The following is a 20,418-nucleotide window of genomic DNA, read 5'->3' on the forward strand; positions in this document are numbered from 1 at the left end:
TCTAAAAAGTCCAGGATCTAATAGAAAAATCACTTACTTTACCAAGAACCAGCCATCTATAGATTCAATGCAATCTCTATCAAGATTCCAATGGCATTTTTTATAGTGGCAAAACAAACAAAAAAAAACTCTTAAAATTTTTGTAGAGTTGTAAGAGACCCCAGATAGCCAAAAGGATTCTGAGAAAAAAGAACAAAGCAGGAGGCATCACACTTCCTGATTTTAAGCTATATTATATAGCAATTATATATCTAGTCATACATATATATATGACTCGATATATGATTATATATGAAGCCATATTATAAAGTGATAGTCATGAAGACAGTATGATACTGACATAAAAACAGACAAATAGACCAATGGAATAGAACAAAAATAAACCCAAACCTATATGGTCAACTAATATTTGACAAAGGAACAAAGAATATGCAATGGAGAAAAGGCAGTCTCTTTAGCAAATTGTGCAGAGATAACTGGATATTCCCATGTAAAAGAATGAAACAGGACTCCTTTTTTTTTTTTTTTTACACCACTCAAAGAATTAAAGACAAATATAAGACCCCAAACCATGAAACTCCTAGAAGAATTATCATATGGTTTCACTTACTTGTGGAAAACGAGGAATAGCATGGAGGACATTAGGAGAAGGAAAGGAAAAAGGAAGGGGGGAAATCAGAGGGGGAGACAAACCATGAAAGACTGTGGACTCCAAGAAACAAACTGAGGGTTTTAGAAGGGGAGGGGGGTGGGGGGGATGGGTTGGCCCGGTGATGGGTATTAAGGAGGGCACGTATTGCATGGAGCACTGGGTGTTACATGTAAACAATGAATCTTGGAACACTACATCAAAAACTAATGAATGTATGGTGACTAACATGACATAATTAAAAAAAAGAAAAAGAAAACATAGGAACAAAGCTCCTTGAAATGGGTCTTGGTAATGATCTTTTGGACAGACAGAGCACAAGCAACAAAATAAAAAAAGAAATAGGTGGAACTACATGAAACCCAAAAGCTTCTGAACAGGGGCACCTGGATGGCTCGGGTGGTTGGGCATCTGCCTTCAGCTCAGGTCATAATCTCCAGGCCCTGGAGCTATTTTTATTTTGTTTAGGTATATTCCTAAAAGTGGAATTACAGGATCATATTGTATTTCTATTTTTAATTTTTTAAAACTTGTATTTTTTGTTAAGATTTCACTTTTTTTTTTTTTTCAGGAAGAGAAAGAGAGAGAGAGAGCATGGGCCAGTGTGGGACAAAGAGCAGAGGTAGAGGGAGAAGCAGACTCTTGGCTGAGCAAGAATCCCAAAGTGGAGCTCAATTCAGGACCCCATGACCATGACCAGAGTTGAAGGCAATTACTTAACCGACTCAGCCACTAGGGTGCTCCTATTTTTGATTTCTTGAGGATCATCTGCACTGTTTTTTGTAGTGGCTGCACCAATTTACATTTCCACCAACCACCACTGTAGGGTTCCTTTTTCTCCACATCCGTTTTCAGCATTGGTTATCTCTTGTCTTTTTGAGTTTGGCCATTCTAACAGGTGTGCGGTGTTATCTCCTCTTGGATTTAATTTGCATTTTCCTAATGACTAGTGACCTGGCTCCCTACCAATTCCAACATAAACTCAACCCCAACCCATGTTTCTCATGTCATGAGAAAAAGCCACTGTGAGTTAGGACAGACCCATCTCCCCATCTCTTGGTATGGACCATCCCATATCTCTGCACCTTGAAGAGGCCCCTGGTCATCATGCAAACCCAAAAGGCACACCAGCAGCCAGTGCTTTGGCAGACCACCCTCTTGTTACACAATGACCCCTTGTACCACTGGATAGAGAGGAGAAGCCCAGTCTCAGCTTCACATGGCACCAACGTCCCATCAGCCCCTTCAATCTCTGGACCTTCTTGTCTGTTGTCAATCCTCTGCCCTATGAGTCACAGTAGATTGAACTTTTCAAAGAAGAAAGAATCCAAACTGAGGTGCACATGGGATTGGTGATGGCTGTTGCATGTCCATGTCTTGAGAATAAGCAAACACACAGGAGGGAAGAAGCCTGGGGGATTTGTACCCTGGTGCGGAACCCAGGAACTAAATGGAATCTTTGAAAGCCTCTGAGGTCACAGAGCCAACTTGTGTGGCCAGAGGAGAGCAGGGGTCCCATGGGGACTGCGGGTGCTTGGAGCTGCAGGCTGGGGGGTCCTAACACCACTGTGGTCACCACTGATACCTGAGAGGATGGGCTGCTGTGGGCTCCATGCTGGACATGATCCATCCTGACCACAAGGAAGTGACATGTCACAGGGGTGAGGAAGTCCCACGGAGGAGAAAATGCTCTAGTGTGGCTCCATTGTGTGGGGTGAGTGTGGACAGTGAGAAGAGCAGATGTTGATTAAGGGGATGGCAATCCCAATCTAGATCTGGACCCCGGAGCTGTCTTGTCCTCGGGATTGAGCAGATCTGGTGCACTAGGCCCAGGACTCTGCCTCAGCTCGTGCTGCTTCTGTCCCCAAGCTTCCTGCACCCCAACCTCCTTGAGTCAGCGTGGAAGAAGATTGTGAGACCCAACAGAGGCAGGACGAGGAAGCAGAGAGACCCCAGAAAGCAGAAGTGGGCCCTGCAGAGGGGACCCTCTGTGAGGAGGCTTGAAATTATCCCCCCTCACTAGCCTGGCATTGCTGTGGGTGACGTCTGTGCTGCAGACATGACCCTAGGGGATGGGAGGTCTTGGCTGCCTGCAGCGCTGCTCCTTCTGCAGGTCCCAGGTGAGCAGGGCCTGGGCAGGGAAGTCTGTCCTGAGTGGGAGGGAGGGAGACAGGGGAATGAGGGTGCAGGGCAGCCCAAGGGGAGGGATGGAGGGAGGACATGGGAGGGAAGACAGAGAGCAGAGATTCTCCTCAGATTGGCCAGCACTGCCTCAGCAGTGACCAGGAGGATTCAGTGTAAAAAGCAGGTGAGTCATGCCCATTATAGTGGACAGAGCAGCCCTGAGTGGAGGGGTTCCTGTGACCACCATTACTGTAGTGTCACAGGCAGAAACAAGATCTTGTTGCATTGATGAAGTTCTAGAACCTAGGTGAGGTTTGGTGGGCTGAGGTCCGGAGCCGATGACCAAGAAAGAATTCTTGAGACATCTTTGGTGCAAAATGGTGGTTTATTAAAGCACGGGGACAGGACCCGTGGGCAGGAAGAGCTGCTGCCCCGGGTTGTTGAGGGATGGCAGGTTATGTACCCTGCTGTTGGGGGAAGGTGAGGGGAAGGGAGGTGTCAGTGGAGTTTTCATATGCTAAAGAGGGCCTACAAGGTGCCAGGATGTTCCAGGCCTGCCGGAGGCCTTGCCCTTGCTGCTGGATCAGTGTTGTCTTTAGACCGGCCATTGACATTAAGATCTTTGGGAGACTTTTTGGTGGGGTCTCACAATCCTGCTATCAATCGTCTTTGTTAGTGAGATTTAGGACATTTGTAAGCCAAGGGAGACTCCTGTCTAGCAGGATTGTGAGCTCTGCAAGTTAACTATTTGCTTATTGTTCTTGGCAGTCAGGGCTGCCTGAGGGATGCTACACTTATGGAGGGGAAAGGGTGAAGAGGGGGTGCAAGGCGCCAGCTTTTGCTTTGTCCTCAGCCAGCCTCCTGCTCCCTCATCAGCATCACACACACACACACACACACACACACACACACACATATCAGGGACACACACTCATTGTGCCACTCTGTGAGGAGGGAGTTACATCCCCTCTTTCTGATCTCAGGAAAGCCCTGACTTCTGCCAATGCCTCCTCCTGACCCTGAGGGCCCTTGAGGGACGTGGGGGTAACCTTGACCTCAGATCCAGGCCCCTCTGGTGAAGGGTCACCCTTGGCTGTGTTTTCCAGGCTTTGTTTCCCAGATTCTGAATAGTCCCATCTCCCTGGTGGGCACTGTGGGGCAATCCGTGAGTGTGGTATGTCCATATGAGAAGATCTACGAAAACAATACCAAATACTGGTGTAAAAGCCCATGTTTGTGGAAGATTGTGGAGACCGCAGTCCCAGATGTAGAAGCATGGAATGGCCGTGTGTCTATCAGAGATGTTTCTGCAACCCTCTCCTTCAGAGTGACCATGAGGAACCTCAGAGAGGAGGATGCTGGGACATACCGGTGTGGGATTGATACATCAGAGTTTCCAGGATATTTGTTCGACCTCACCTACCCAGTTGTGGTGACTGTGACCCCAGGTGAGCTGTGCATACCCCTCCCTTGACACCAGCACCAGGGCTGCCTGAGACTGGGGCTGATCACCCTGACTCTGGCAGGAAAGTGGTGGGACATAGGACAGAAGAGTGGGGTGAGGATGGGGTGGGTGACACAGGACACCAGGGGTGTGCCTGTGTGTGTGTGCACATGTGTTGTGTCTGTGTATTTGTCTGTGTGTGTCTAGGTGTGTGAGTGTGTGTGTGTGAGTTGTGTTGTCTTCACACTCGCACAACCACATGCACACCTCTGGCTGATCTAAGCGTCTCAGTGTGCACTTTCATGCCTAAAGCTCTCCCAGGATGGGCGGTGGGAATGGCCCTGAGTCTGGGGACGGCTGTCTACCTTTCTGTCCTGACAAGGTCCTGCCCACGTTGCAGGGGACCTGAGCCTCTTCCTGGATCTCTCTCTGTCCTCCCTATGGGGAACGACTGTAGGGTACAGGTTCCTCTCCCTTACTGGCTGCCCAGGACCCAGGGGCTCTAACAGGACATCACTGTGTCCTGGATGGTTCCTGAGCACCATCCTCACAGCTGTGATCCTGGGTGTCAGCACCAGCCTTGACAGGGGCCCAAGAACGAGCCCCAGACTCTGATGGGGGGGCTTCTGTGAGCATTTAGGGAACACCCTGCCTCTCTGGCTTGATCCTCCCCGTTCCTTCCGTCATCTTGTCCCCACCGGAGGGAACCCAGAGAAACCGCTGAAAGCTCCCTTCAGACAAAGGAAGGGAAAAAAATGAGAAAAATGAGTTCTCAGGTTCTATGGCCCCAAATATACTTCCATGTGCTGCAAAGAATTCTTTACTAGAACCCTGTTTTTGTTTCCTGAGACCCACATGGAGGTCATCCTTCGGAGTGTTCAGGTTTTGGTCTTGTGTTCTTACTCCGATGTTGGCCTTGGCTCCTCCGACGTCCTTCCTGCAGGGCGTCTCTGTCACATGGGGCACTGCCCTCCCAGGCCCCTTGTGAGCTCCTATTTAACAGTGAGGAGCTGAGTGTCCTCGGACACCACCGCCTGGAAGACAAAGACCATTGTCCAGCTGGCTTCAGGACAGGGGACTTTCTGTGTGGTGCCCTGGGTGTGTGTCTGTCTCACTAGATCTTTCTTTCTGTCTATCCTTCCGTCCCGTGGCCACCCAGGTTCACAGTTCTGGCTGAGAGTTCCGGGGCTGAGTGCACTGAGTGCAGGACCCATCATTCAGTGTGGACTCTGCTGAGCCCCTGTTTCAAGGTCCTCACTCCAGACATCAGCCCTCCCTGAGGACACGGCCCCCACCCCCAGCTCTGGATCAATCTCTACAGAGGAAAGCTCAGCCCATCCTCTGCCAGGGGAAAGCAGGGGTGGGGTGGCTGAGCCCAGAGCCCTGAGCTCCATCCACACACTGTCCCATGTCCTGCTGGGAGGATGCTCTGCCTCTGAAATTGCCCATCTGGGCAGGTTGCACCTGCAGAGGGGGCCGGGTAGGCCAGAGTTCCAGGCAGGCCTGGGTGTGGCTGTGGGCGGATGTGGAGCCTGGACACCTGTCCAGATGTCCTGAGTGACCAGGACTATGTGAGTCGAAGCCACACAGCTGCCAGAGAATGGGAGAGCCCGGGGGAGGACAGCAGGCCTGACATGTGCTTCCCCTCCAGCCAGTACTGCAACCCCGAGCTCCATGAGCCACCCCCCTCCAGCACCTTTGATGTGGTTTTGGAATATGGGTGAGGTTTGGTGGGGTGCGGTCCAGAGCTTTCAACCAAGAAAGAATCCTTGAGACATCTTCAATGCAAAATGGTGGTTTCATTAAAGCTCAGGGAAGGACCCCAGGGCAGTGCCTGGGCTTGTGAGGGATGGCTGATTGTATACTTGGAAGTTTGGGGAGGTAAGGAAAAGGGGAGGTTTCAAAAGGCTTTTCATGTGTTAAAGAAGACTCCCAGGATACCAGAGGCCTTGCCATTGTCAGTGTTAGGGTTCTTTTTCCCTCTAGGAAGGCATTACCATGAAGACAGCTGGGAAGTTCCTGGAGGAGTGTCACCTGTCCCACCCAGGAGTATGGGGGGTGGGGTTGTGGGGTGTCAGCTTTGGCTTATCCTCAGCCTGCCTTCTCTTCCCTCATCAACCCCAGGTCTTCACACGGTCCTGCTAGACCCCACATTGAATACCGAAGCCTCCGACGACTACTATGCCTCCAGCCTATATTCTGGGTAAGGGGCTAGCAGTGGGAGACCTTTGACACCTGGGTGATTTCTGGGGAACACGGGGGGCTGAGGTGTGTGGGTGTGACTGTCATGGCCTCAGTCCCACACTTACTTACCAATTCCACACCTCACCGTGGAAGTCCTACCATGCGCCAGGCCCTCTTCTAGGGATACAGCCCTGGGCCACCAAGACACAGTCTGGCTCTGACAAAAGTTGGGAAATTCACACAGTGAAGAAGTCAACACGTTCATCAATAGACAAAATGCCAGTTCCTAATGAGTGCTTGGGGGAACTAGCACAGATGGGTGGGGGAGAGCATGTGCAGGAGAGCCATAGGGCGGCGGGGGTAGGGGGTGCGGGGGTGGGGTGGGAATTGCTCTTCAATACACAATGATCAGGGAGTCCTGGCCGGTGAGAGGACATTTCCCTAGAGACCTGTAGGACTGGGGGAGCCGGGACTCAGGTATCTGCAGAAATTGGACTCTGGGGACAGGGAAGACAAGTGCCAGTGTTGTGCAAAGGGGGCCTTCAGGTCCCGGCCCAGGCCAGGTGCTCTGGGGGCCCCTGGTTCTCTTCTCTGCTTCCCCCTCCTCACCACACCCTCGTTGTATTGGGTCCCCCCAAAATTGGGTACCCCAATAATGGGTCCGTGATTAAAGGAGTGAGACTGATACAAAGCGAAGGTCAAGCAAAGCTTTATTTCACACCAAGCATCAGGAGTCAAACTGGATGGCCAGGGCCGCACCTCTTACAGAGAGGGTGACCCCTCTCTGCTTTTCAAACTAACTTTTTATAGAGCAAAGGCCATGTGGTTGGGCCTGGCCACACACAGGTGGCCAATGAGATTGTGACACACACAGGAAACTCCACAGTGATGCTAGGTGACCAACTGAATTACAATTTACCCTATTAGACATTTGAACCAGCCTATCACCTAGTTCAGAATTGGCGCCCAAAAGGTGCCCAAATGGTGGGGCCCATACTCCTCAGTAGCTAGGAGACAGTATGCACCCCCACTGATTGAATACCTACACCTGGCCTGACCCACCCTTGAATTTGGGACTTTGTTACCTGGGACTGGTTTCCCCGGACTTGCTTTTAAATAAGTTCCCCTGGGGGTGGGGGGCAAGGTCAATTTAAGTTTTACAACAAAAAGGCCATTCAACCGGGGTGAGGCCACTCTGGCTGAATAGGCCCTTACAGTTGGGAGAGTCATCCTGTTGAAGACCAGGCCTCTAAGAGAGATGAGAGGTGAGTGGGGTCATTGATTACCTCCAGCATTAACTACTGAGTTTAAGGCTAAGATTTAGAAGCTGCCACATCATCCCTGGGACTAAAGCAAATATTTATGATACCAAATGGGAACTACTGTTTGTGGGAGAGCAGACATCAGACAAATAACCCAGTTATTTGCTAGTCCACGGATAGGTAACTCCCAATGGGGAGGGTTTAGATAGAACTCTTTTCCCGGCCCAGGTCCTGCCTGCTCCCTGGGGTCTCCCTCACATCACTCCAATAGCCAGGCTCTCTCCAAGTCCACATCCTGTCTCAAGGGAAATTGTTAGCCTGAGGGTCACAGAAGTGGTCTGTTGATAGGACGGTCCCAGCCATGGACCCACATGGGCCTGATATCTGTGTGGATTGTTGTGGCCCCAGAACATTGACACAGGGACAGAAAGAAAGTGGAGGGTACCAGGGCATCTCCTTGAGGACGTGCTCACCACCTGTCACCATGTCCCCCACAGGTCCCTGCTCAGCTGCATCTACTTCTGGCTCCTGGTCTTCCTGGAGGTGTCCCTGGTCCTGAGCATGCTCACTGCTGTCCTCTGATGGAACAGGCCTCAGAGGGGATCTGGTGGGAGGCAATATCTGCCTGATAATGACTATTGGTAATACCAATTGCCTATTGACGACCTGCCCAGGAACACAGCCCATCTGATGGATGGGAATGGCCTTCTGACCAACACATCCAGCCACCATCCTTATTTTATTCCAAATACTCTGTAAACTTTTTTGTAAATTTTCCTGCAAAGTATCATAGACACAAAGACTGTTCCCAATAAATGCATACTCCTTGAAGCCCAAATACTCTTCAACCCTTGGATATATCGTGAATATTTCTGAAGTCCCTCTGAGGAAACCAACTATGAATTTTACAGTCATGTTATCCTTGTTTTCTTTATGGGTTTGCCACATATTTGCAAATTATTTACTCTAGGTCAGTTCATAAAAGGCACCAAAGTTAAAAAAAAAAACAAAACAACTTTTATTTCCAAGGTGATTGGTCTTCTTATAATACTTCTTTCCCAAGCCATCACCCTTTTTACATAATAAAATGGTCACTTATTGCACAAGCCTCCCTGTGAATGGTGTTTATGTATTCCAGGTGTTGATGGGGTCCCTATGCCTCTGACAGGCCTGGGAATGGGAGAATGGGAGAAAAAAATCAAGACAACTCACAGGTTTGTTGTGCTACACTTGTGTTTGGACAGGATCAGAGAAAACTGGTGAATTGTCTTGATTCTTTAAAATTATTAATTTTATCATTTACTTTTTAAAATTTATAATTAAATATTTTCTTTCCAGTGTTAAAAAAAAAAAAGAGAGAGAGGGAAACTGTGTTTATGAAATGCAGCAATTAGAATACAAAGTAATCTGATGTCAGAGCCAACCTTCAGAACCCAAGTAGGAAAGAATCTTTATTACCTTAATCCCATTTTCCCCACTTCTAGCTGTATTAATCAAGGTCCACCAAAACCCTTAAAAATATTACTCCCAAAACAGGACACTAAATCTCAGAACATAAAGAAACTCTGGAAGATAAAGCTGTCTGAACAGAAAAGCACATCTTAGAACTTTAAACCTTGACTGACTGTTAAATAATAATGCTTTAGTGTGACTCCTGGATGGCTCATTTCATTGAAAATTTGCCTTCAGCTCATGATCTCAGGGCCCTGCAGCCAATCCCCACATCAGCCTCCCTGCTTAGTGGGAATTATTCTCCCTCTCATTCTCTCTCTGACCCTCCCTCTGCTCACTCTCTCTCAAAATAATAATAAAGTAATGCTTTAAAGAGGTGATTAAATAAAAAAAAAATTAAAAATAAAGCTCCTTAAAAACACCCAAATTTTGGTGATTGGGAAGGTAAAGTAATTTTCTTATAAATTTGAGGATCCAAAAAGTAATTTGTTACATTTACTAAGACAAATCTGAGATGGCCCACATCAAGCATGTGTGTCCTACAGAGTGACATTGGAGTCTCAGGCATGAAAAGACACAGCTCCACTGCCCTTTAGGGTTGGGATCATCTAGATGAAAAAAAAAATTGTACTGACTCTCAACTAGGTCATACTGAATAGGATCCTTTTGGTTTATTGATCTGGCATGGGGACGGTGAAGAATTCAGGGAAGAAGTCTCATTCTTGAAGGCAGCCTCCAGCAATGCAAGCTTCTCTTGTCCTACTTTTTATCTCAATGATATTGAGAAGGCTTTCTGTAATTAAGGAGAGTTATGATTCAATTGGTCTGTAAGCCTGAGTCTGAAAATGCACAGGAGCTGGTTGTCCAGTAGGAAGACTGATGGCAGACAAAGGGAAAACACATGAGCCTGGGTTCTAGACTGTGACCTTACAGGAATAGAGATGCTGTGGACAAGTTGCTACAGCCCAGCAGGGGGGCCAGAAGAGACCTCAAGCTAAGCCAGCCTCCTGCTTCTAAAAGAGGTAAATCAGTCCAGCCATTTACTTGCTCTTATGCTCATAGGCAGGAGACTGAGGTCCCTTTATAATTATTATTTTTTTAAGATTATTAAAGGCAGCATCTTCACAAGTCATAGCCATAGGAAGCATCAGTGGCTTGATGGTTACAGGGCAAGCACAGTCCTTTGGGATCAACAGGCAATTGTGGGCAATTTGTGGGACACAGAGTCAACCTGAGTAAGACAACCTGGAGCTGTCCTTGCCCATCGATATCCTGTCCAGACACACTGCCGCTCAGACTAGAGGAGGAAGAACTTCTGGCCCCAGACCTGTCTCTCCTCACCTTATTGCCAAAAACTGGTAACTATACATACATATATACCTACTTAAATGGATGCAATGAACCATCACACACACACACACACACACACACACACACACACGTAATATGTGTGGTGATTTGCTGGGGAGCATGGGGAAAGAACTCCATAGGATTCCTAACTTGCAGGTAGAGAGCACCAAGGACAGCCTGATTGGCCAAGGGAGTCCAAGGTGTGAGTGTGCTTTTTGGTGGTCTTGCCCTCATGAGAACCTCCAGTGTAGCCTTTCAATTCAACTATCTTTCCTTTCTCCGTTCATTCACCAAATATTCACCAAGGGCCTCTGGAGCAACCAGGCTTCTTTCTAGGTGCTGGGGATACAGCTGTCAGCAAAACACCGGCCATCTATTCTAATGGGTACTTTCAAAAAATAAATTAAAAATATTAGTTTATGAGAAATGTCATGAAGAATGGATGAGAGTTCAGAGGACGGGGTGACAGAGGACAGGGACAGCCTCTTGGGAGAGAGCGTCAGGCAGGTGAGGAAGGGAGGGTGGAAAGTCTGAACAAAGGCAAAGATCAGGGCAGAGAGGGTCCTGAGAAGTCAGTGGGGCAGGATTCTGGGGGGTCAGGTAGATGTGGATAGGTAGGGCAGGCAAAAGAATCCAGCAAAGAATTATGCACCCTGATGGAGTGAGGTTTGTTCCAGGTATGTAAGACTGGTTCAACTTTGAAAATGAATCACTGTAACCCACCACAGCAAACTAAGGAAGAAAAATCATAGGATCATATCAAATGACACCAAAAAAGCATATGCCAAACTGTAGTACCCACTCATGATTAAAAAAAAAAAAACTCATAAAAATAAGAGTAGAAGGAACTTCCTTAACTTGATAAAGATCATCTAAAAGAAAAATACAGCTAACATTATAGTTAGTGATCAAAAACTAAATGCTTTCCCTGTATGATCCTGAGCAAGGCAGAGATGCCCACTGTCACCATATAGTCATCTTAGCCAGAGCAATTCTGGCCATTGCGATAAGTCAGATAAAGAAATAAGGGCATAGAGAATGAAGAAGAAGAATAAAGCTGACCCTGTTTGCAGATGACACAATTGTCTATGTAGAAAATCTCAAGCAATCTACAAAACCTCCTAGAACTAAGAGGCAAACTAAGAGAACTAAGAGGTGGGCTAGAGTCAGAGGTGTCCTGTCTTTCTGCCTGGTTCTATACCCTCCCCTGGGCACAGGTGGTGAGGGTCCTGACTTATTCTCATCTGAATTACCCTTTGGGCTCCAGAACTGAGTTCATCAGGTCATGGGATACAAGATGAACACAAAACAGTCAATCATATGTCCATATAGTAACAAGTGAACACATGGAAACCAAAATTAAAACTGCATTCCATTGGGTGCCTAGGTTGCTCAGTGGGTTAAAGCTTCTGCCTTCAACTCAGGTCATGATCTCAGGGTCCTGGGATGGAGTCCTGCATTGGGCTCTCTGCTCAGCAGGGAGCCTGCTTCCTTCCCTCTCTCTCTTTGCCTGCCCCTCTGCCTACTTGTGATCTCTGTCTGTCAAATAAGTAAATAAAATCTTTTTTAAAAATGCATTCCATTGCATTCCTAGACACGTATAAACTACCACAACTGAACCAGGAAGAAATAGAAAACCTGAACAGACCCATAACCAGTAAGGAGATTGAAACAGTCATCAAAAATCTCCAAACAAAAGCCCAGGGCCAGACAGCTTCCCAGGGGAATTCTACCAAACATTTAAAGGAGAATTAATTCCTATTCTCCTGAAACTGTTCCAAAAACTAGAAATGGAAGGAAAGCTTCTAAACTCATTTTATGAGGCCAGCATCACCTTGATCCCCAAAACAGACAAGGATCCCATCAAAAAAGAGAATTACTGACCAATATCCTTGATGAACACAGATGTGAAAATTCTCACCAAAATACTAGCCAGTAGGATTCAACAGTACATTAAAAGGATTATTCACGGGGCGCCTGGGTGGCTCAGTGGGTTAAGCCACTGCCTTCGGCTCAGGTCATGATCTCAGGGTCCTGGAATCGAGTCCCACATGGGGCTCTCTGCTTGGCAGGGAGTCTGCTTCCTCCCTCTCTCTCTGCTTCCCCCTCTCTTTCTGCCTGCCTCTCTGTCTACTTGTGATCTCTCTCTGTCAAATAAATAAATAAAATCTTAAAAAAAAAAAAAGATTATTCACCACGACCAAGTGGGATTTATTCCAGGGCTGCAAGATTGGTTCGACATCCACAAATCAATCAATGTGATATAACACATTAATAAAAGAAAGAACAAGAACAATATGATACTCTCAATAGATTCTGAAAAAGCATTTGACAAAGTACAGCATCCCTTCCTGATCAAAACTCTTCAAAGTGTAGGGATAGAGGGTACATACCTCAATATTATCAAAACCATCTATGAAAAACCCACCACAAATATCATTCTCAATGTACAAAAACTGAAAGCTTTTCCACTAAGGTCAGGAACATGGCAGGGATGTCCATTATCACCACTGCTATTCAACATAGTACTAGAAGTCCTAGCCTCAGAAATCAGAAACAAAAAGAAATTAAAAGCATCAAAATTGGCAAAGAAGAAGTCAAACTATCACTCTTTGCAGATGATATGATACTATATGTGGAAAACACAAAAGACTCCACTCCAAATCTGCTAGAACTTATATAGGAATTCAGTAAAGTGTCAGGATATAAAATCAATGCACAGAAATCAGTTGCATTTCTTTACACCAACAAGACAGAAGAAAGAGAAATCAAGGAGTCAATCCCATTTACAATTGCATCCAAAACTATAAGATACCTAGGAATAAACCTAACCAAAGAGACTAAGAATCTATACTCAGAAAACTATAAAGTACTCATGAAAGAAATTGAGGAAGACACAAAGAAATGGAAAAATGTTCCATGCTCATGGATTGGAAGAATAAATATTGTGAAAATGTCTATGCTACCTAAAGCAATCTACACATTTAATGCAATCCTTATCAAAATCCCACCCATTTTTTTCAAAGAAATGGAACAAATAATCCTAAAATTTATATGGAACCAGAAAAGACCTTGAATAGCCAAAGGAATATTGAAAAAGAAAGCCAAAGTTGGTGGCATCACAATTCCGGACTTCAAGCTCTATTACAAAGCTGTCATCATCGGGGCGCCTGGGTGGCTCAGTAGGTTAAGCCGCTGCCTTTGGCTCAGGTCATGATCTCAGGGTCCTGGGATCGAGTCCCGCATGGGGCTCTCTGCTCAGTGGGGAGCCTGCTTCTCTCTCTCTCTCTTTCTCTCTCTCTCTCTCTCTCTGCCAGCCTCTCTACCTACCTGTGATCTCTCTCTGTCAAATAAATAAATAAAATCTTTAAAAAAAAAAAAAAGCTGTCATCATCAAGACAGTATGGTACTGGCACAAAAACAGACACATAGATCAATGGAACAGAATAGAAAGCCCAGAAATAGACCCTCAACTCTATGGTCAACTAATCTTTGACAAAGCAGGAAAGAATGTCCAATGGAAAAAAGACAGCCTCTTCAATAAATTTTCCCAATAAATTGGGAAAATTGGACAGTCACATGAAGAAAAATGAATTTGGACCATTTCCTTACACCACACATGAAATTAGACTCAAAATGGATGAAGGACCTCAATGTGAGAAAGGAATCCATCAAAATCCTTGAGGAGAACACAGGTGGCAACCTCTTCAACCTCAGCCGCAGCAACTTCTTCCTAGGAACATCGCCAAAGGCAAGGGAAGCAAGGGCTAAAATAAATTATTGGGATTTCATCAAGATCAAAAGCCTTTGCACAGCAAAGGAAGCGGTTAACAAAACCAAAAGACAACTGACCGAATGGGAGAAGATATTTGCAAACGACATATCAGATAAAGGGCTAGTGTCCAAAATCTATAAAGAACTTAGCAAACTCAACACCCAAAGAACAAATAATCCAATCAAGAAATGGGCAGAGGACATGAACAGATATTTCTGCAAAGAAATCGAGATGGCCAACAGACACATGAAAAAGTGCTCCACATCACTCGGCATCAGTGAAATACAAATCAAAACCACAATGAGATAGCACCTCACCCCAGTCAGAATGGTTAAAATTAACAAGTCAGGCAATGACAGATGCTGGCGAGGATGTGGAGAAAGGGGAAACCTCCTACACTGTTGGTGGGAATGCAAACTGGTGCAACCACTCTGGAAAACAGCACTGAGATTCCTCAAAATGTTGAAAATAGAACTACCCTATGACCCAGCAATTGCACTACTGGGTATTTACCCTAAAGATACAAATGTCATGATCCAAAGGGGCACGTGCACCTGAATGTTTATAGTAGCAATGTCCACAATAGCCAAACTATGGAAAGAACCTAGGTGTCCAACAACAGATGAATGGATCAAGAAGATGTGGTATATATACACAATGAAATACTATGCAGCCATCAAAAGAAATGAAATCTTGCCATTTGTGACGACATGGATGGAACTAGAGGGTATCATGCTTAGTGAAATAAGTCAATTGGAGAAAGAACTATCACATGATCTCCCTGATATGAGGAAGTGGGGATGCAACATGGGGGGTTTTGGGGGTAAGAGAAGAATAAATGAAACAAGATGGGATTGGGAGGAAGACAAACCATAAGTGACTCTTAATCTCACAAAACAAACTGAGGGTTGCTGGGGGGAGGGGGGTCGGAGAGGGGGGTGGGGTTATGGACACTGGGGAGGGTATGTGTTGTGGTGAGTGCTGTGAAGTGTGTAAACCTGGCAATTCACAGACCTGTACCCCTGGGGATAAAATACATTATATGTTTATAAAAATAATAATAAATTAAAAAATTAGAAAAAAATACATTCCATTTACACACTTACTCCAAAGAAAATGAAATGCTTAGGTATAAGTGTAACAAAATATGTCCTGGATATGGATGCCCAAAATGACGAAATGCTGATGTTGGGAATCAAAGAAAATTTATATAAATGGAAGGCAATTGTTGTATTAGTAGTTTCAGAGGTAGGAGTTAGTGAGTCGTCAGCCTTACATCACACCCAGGGCTCATTACATCACGTGCCCTCCGTAATGTCCATCACCCAGTTACCCCATCCCTTCTGCCTCACCTCCAGCAACCCTGTTTGTTTCCTATGCTTAAGAGTCTCCTATGTTTTGCACACAAGGCATTTCTAGTTCCCAACCTCCAGCATGAGGATGAAGTAACACTCAGAGCACACTTGTGGCAGTTCTTCAAGCCACCAAAAGATGGCGATAGTGGCCATTTGCATTTCTGGGCAACCCCTCTTCAAGGGCGCAGATTGCCTGGAGCACTGGGTGCGGTGAAAAAATAATGAATACTATTATGCTGAAAATAAATAAATTTAATTTTAAAAAAATAAATAAATAAAAAATAAGGAAAAGGGAGTTGGGAGAAATTGGAAGGGGAGACAAACCATGATAGACTGTGGACTTTGAGGAACTAACTGAGGGTTTTGGAGGAGAGGGAAGTGGGAGGTTGGGTGAGCCTGGTGGTAGGTATTATGGAGGGCACGTATTGCAGGAAGCACTGGGTGTGGTGCATAAACAATGAATTCTGGAAAATTCTGGAACACTGAAAAGAAATTGAAAAAAAAAAATCCTCTAAGAGGATTGTTTCTCAGCTGCTGAGTCCACTGGGATGATTCAAATACTCTGATCCTGGCCACCCCAGAGGTTAGAACTGTATCCTGATGACCTTTCTCCTCAAGCTAAGTCCTACAGCCTGCTTCCCTCCCCATGTCCCATCCTGCACATCAGCCTGAGCTGTGTCTCCCTTGGGCTCAACTAGAGGTGGACGCAGACATTCACAGTCCAGAGCTTGAGATGCAAGCAGGGGCCTGGAGCCCAAAGGGTAGTTCAGACGAGAAGTCAGGACCCCCACCACCTGTGCCAGGGAAGGATACAGAACCAGGCAGAAAGACAGGATACCTCGGACTCTAGCCCAGGGCTTCAGCTTTATTGAGAAGCAGTGCCCCTGTGGCTCTTCTGCAATTCGTAATCCCTGGAAGAGGTCGATAGACCCAGTGCTCCCTCCTGACCACGGTCAGCTGAAATGAAACTTCGTATGGTGACATCTGGCAATGTTTCCTCTTATTGCCCAGGAGTGAGGGAAGCAGCTCTTTCAAGGACTCCCTAGGGTCTGTGCCAGTGAGGTCTAAGGAAAGGTGGCTGAGGGGATGGGAAACAAGGAGACAGAGGTGCCAGGACCAAGAAGATGGGCAGAAATAGGCAGGAGGTCGGGGTGGGAGAATCTATCTTGCAGTGCAGGGAGAGAAGCCTGCCCTTTGGTTCTGGCTGGCCTCCCATTAGCAGCGTCAGTTGTCATCTTTAACATTATGTCTAAGTTGAATTATCAATACAATCACAGGGCTGCCCTGACTTATATGTTCATCCTGCTATTTTGACATGTGTCTTATTCCAACCAACCACGAGTGAATTAACGTTGTAATTCAGGAATCATTTTTCTAGACCAATCAATTATGGACTTGCATGTCCAAAAGTTGATTCATGCACATGCCCATGAGCCATAGGCACACACCTCTCCTAGTGTCCTAGAGATAAGCTGGTGCCCATGGGAACACCGTCAGAGACTGGGGACATTGAGGTTCCAGGTACAGGCTGGCTGGGGAGATCTTCATCCTCCTGGCTAACATTGGGACCCAAGGCAAGCACTTTACTCCTCCCACTCTCAAATAGCCCAGAATGTTTGTAACCCAACTTTGACATCCCTCTTTTCTTCAGATGCTGACAGCTTCACAAAACAAAAGTCTCCCAGACGTCTCTGAGCCTCACAGAGGCCTAAAGCCAAAGAGGAGTAAAGAAGATCCTTCTGATTCCAGCCCAAGGAAAGGCAGTAACATTTGCCTCTAACTTGGCCTTTGCTTCATCACTATTTCCATCGCAAAACGCAGACCCAGTTCACAGGGTGGGGGGGTGGGGGTCCCCATGCTCTTCCATGCTCAGCATGCTGACATCCTCAGTGTTTTCTCTGTGTTTCTGTGTAGCAGCCCTTGAAACACCTACATTCCATCAACTCTAGGAGATGTCCTGGGAGGCCACGCTGCAGGTGAGAGGAAGTGGTGAGGTTTTGGATCTTCCTGTTGAGTCCTCACAGGGATCTTCCTGAATGAGGTCCTCGTGTGCAGGCTTGGCATTGAAGAAGTCAGTTGCCACAGGGTCAAATACACACGTGTGTCAGTGAGGCTTCCCTGGACAAATGGAACCAGTAGGAGAAGCCTGCCTATGAAGAGCTCATTAAAGGAATAGGCTCCCATGGTGATGGGAGCGGAGGAGTACCCAAGAGAGCTGGTGGTGAAATCCATTCTGAGTTCAAGGGCCTGAGAGCCCGGAGTACAGAGTGTGGGAAAAGACGGATGTCCCAGCTGAAGCCATCAGGCAGCAAAGGGTGAATTCCTCCTTCCTCTGCTGGTCATCCACTTCTACTCAGACCCTCAACAGATTGGATGGGATGAGGCCCACCCACCCCAGAGAGGGCACCTACCTCACTGAGTCCATGGATTCAAAAGTTCATCTCCTTCAAAAACGTGCTCCCAGACACACCCAAGTTCATCTTCCATCTGAGCCGCCCGTGGACAGTTAACCCATCTGTGAACCATCACACCGCGGACTCAAAGCTGAAGTCAAATTTCTGTTGTAATTGCTCTGTGCACCTGGTGGGTCTTCCAACTTCTCTCTCAGCTAAGCCACGAGCTGCAGAAACTGAAGTTTTTAGAAAAGGAAGACGCCCCGGGAAGTGAAAGAGAGAAGGAAGAGAAGGTGGCAGGTTGAGAAGACTGAAGAAAAAGCCACAAACTGCCTAACAAACCCTCTCATTCTGCTTCCTGCTTCTCCCTCTTGCTGGCTCTTGGCCACTGTGTGTCTCTGCAGAGTCATGGTCTGAGTGAAAGACACTTGAGGAGTTGTGCCAGAGGAATCTGGGTTCAAATCCTACCATCATCACTTACGATAAGCTTCTGGTCATTTTGTTGACTGAGCTGTTGGCAAGGTAACTGGGGTGTGGGAGATTATGTAAACTCTTCGTTATGTGAAAAAAGACCAATAAACAGAAAATCTCCCCTCGGACATCAAGCAAAGTTTCAGAGGTCTACTTTCATGGTTTGGATTCTGTTTTTTAAATTTTTATGCAGTGTTACATGAGAACAGGAAATTGCACATATCCTATATACACAATTTACTGACATTTCAGGAAATGATATGCATTCAAAGCCTCCACTCAGACCAGATCTCCACATCCCTTGGCAGGGGTCCTCTATATTGTGTCAGGGTGGGTGTGCGGTCTCCAGATATGGCAGAAGCAATGGCACACGACTTCCAAGGATAAATCATAAATATGCTGTGCCTTGTTCTTCTTGGGTCACTCTCCGCGGGAGAAGCTGGATGTCACCTCATGAAGACACTCGAGCAGTTGTATTGGGTGAGGAGGTAAGGACTCCTGCTAACCCCCAAGTGGACGTGTCATCTCTGAAGCAGATCTTTCAGGCCAGTCCAGCCTTCTAATAAGTATAGCCTGGTCAAAATCTTGACCACAATGTTGTGAAAGAGACACGCTGAGCCACAGTCACCCAGATAAGCCACTCTCAGATTTGTGGCTCTCAGCAAGTGTGAGATAATAAATACGTTTTCAGCCACGAAGTTCTCAGGGAATTTGTTATACCACCATAGATATTGCATCTCATTGGACCACAGCTGCCTAGGGCCATGTCTGCAGCCAATTCTGTGTTCATTAACTCAATCACTCTTTCACTCATTCTGTGAACAGTTATCAGAAGCCAACCATTGGTCACAAGGTGCAACTGGCCACTGAGTCATTGTGTGAAGAATGAAGCAGACCCTGAATGCTGCTATGATATGAGCTCTATCCCAGTGGTGGAGATGCATAGAGACCACCAAAAGTAAACACATGACAAGATTCAGTGAACTATGCAGGAAACAGACAGGGATTGGTGGTTGAGACAACAGGGTGACCATAGGAAGAGTGTTCGGGGAGACCTTTCTAAGGGAGTACACCCAAGGTAAAATCTAAAGAGTAAAAAGGAAGAAGCAGTGAGAAGAGGTGGGCAGAGGATTTAAGGAGAGGGACAAAGAGATGCTAAGGGGAAGGATGGGCTCCATGGCTAGAGCATTGGGCACACTGGGGAAGGGGACCAAGATAGAAATGCAGAACCCAGCAGTGGCTGGGCCACTCAGACCATGTAAGCCAAGCAAGAAGATGGGGTTTCATCTGAAGGGGATGGGACCAAGGGTGTACTGGCTACTTCTGAGTTTTGTTGAAGTGCTCTCTTGCTGATGAGTGGAGCAGAGGGAGGACAAAGCATGAGGGGACTGGGAAGGACAGGGATGTCACCATTGTACTGAGAGGAGAGAGGATTGCTGTAATGCCAGGAGGAAGAGAGGATATGGGCAGATGGAGATGCTAGAAGAAATATTAATGGGGAGGAGCAGAGAGAGGAATCCCGGATGACAGGGTCTGGTTGCAATAACTCTGGGAATACTGTGGCCTTAGATCAGGAAGAGATAGTATGGAGGAGGAGCAGATCTGGGCAGAGAGTGTTTAGGGGGAAATTGATGGACCTGGTTGTTCTGACAAGTTTGAGGAGTTGGCGTAACCCAGGGAAGTGTCAGACTCTGCACTGTGACCCACTTCCTTACCATTTCCAGCATAAACCCATCCCAAACCCATCATGTCATGAGAACAAGCCACTCGGAGTTAGGACAGACCCACCTCCCCACCTCCTGGTAAGGACCATCCCCCAACTCTGCACCTTGAAGAGGCCCCTGGTCACCATGTGAACCCAAAAGAGACACCGACCCCCAGTGCTTTGTCAGACCACCCTCTTGTTACACAACAGCCCTTTCTGCCATTGGATGGAGAGGAGAAGCCCAGTCTCAGCTT

At 46.7% G+C, this 20,418-nt stretch overlaps 1 protein-coding gene across 1 annotated transcript; it reads left to right on the plus strand.

The window, feature by feature from the left end:
* Window positions 1-1,225: 1,225 nt before the first annotated feature.
* Window positions 1,226-8,771, plus strand: LOC101674986 (CMRF35-like molecule 6). The gene is made up of 4 exons (XM_045085952.1): window positions 1,226-2,769; window positions 3,880-4,221; window positions 6,342-6,420; window positions 8,161-8,771. Exons 1-4 carry the CDS (start codon window positions 2,709-2,711, stop codon window positions 8,243-8,245), a joined length of 567 nt encoding a protein of 188 aa, XP_044941887.1. The 5' UTR covers window positions 1,226-2,708; the 3' UTR covers window positions 8,246-8,771.
* Window positions 8,772-20,418: the final 11,647 nt, after the last annotated feature.

Source organism: Mustela putorius, unplaced genomic scaffold, assembly GCF_011764305.1.
Source record: "Mustela putorius furo isolate JIRA1106 unplaced genomic scaffold, ASM1176430v1.1 tig00000873_pilon_pilon_pilon, whole genome shotgun sequence".
In the NCBI taxonomy this organism is placed as follows: Eukaryota; Metazoa; Chordata; class Mammalia; order Carnivora; family Mustelidae; genus Mustela; species Mustela putorius.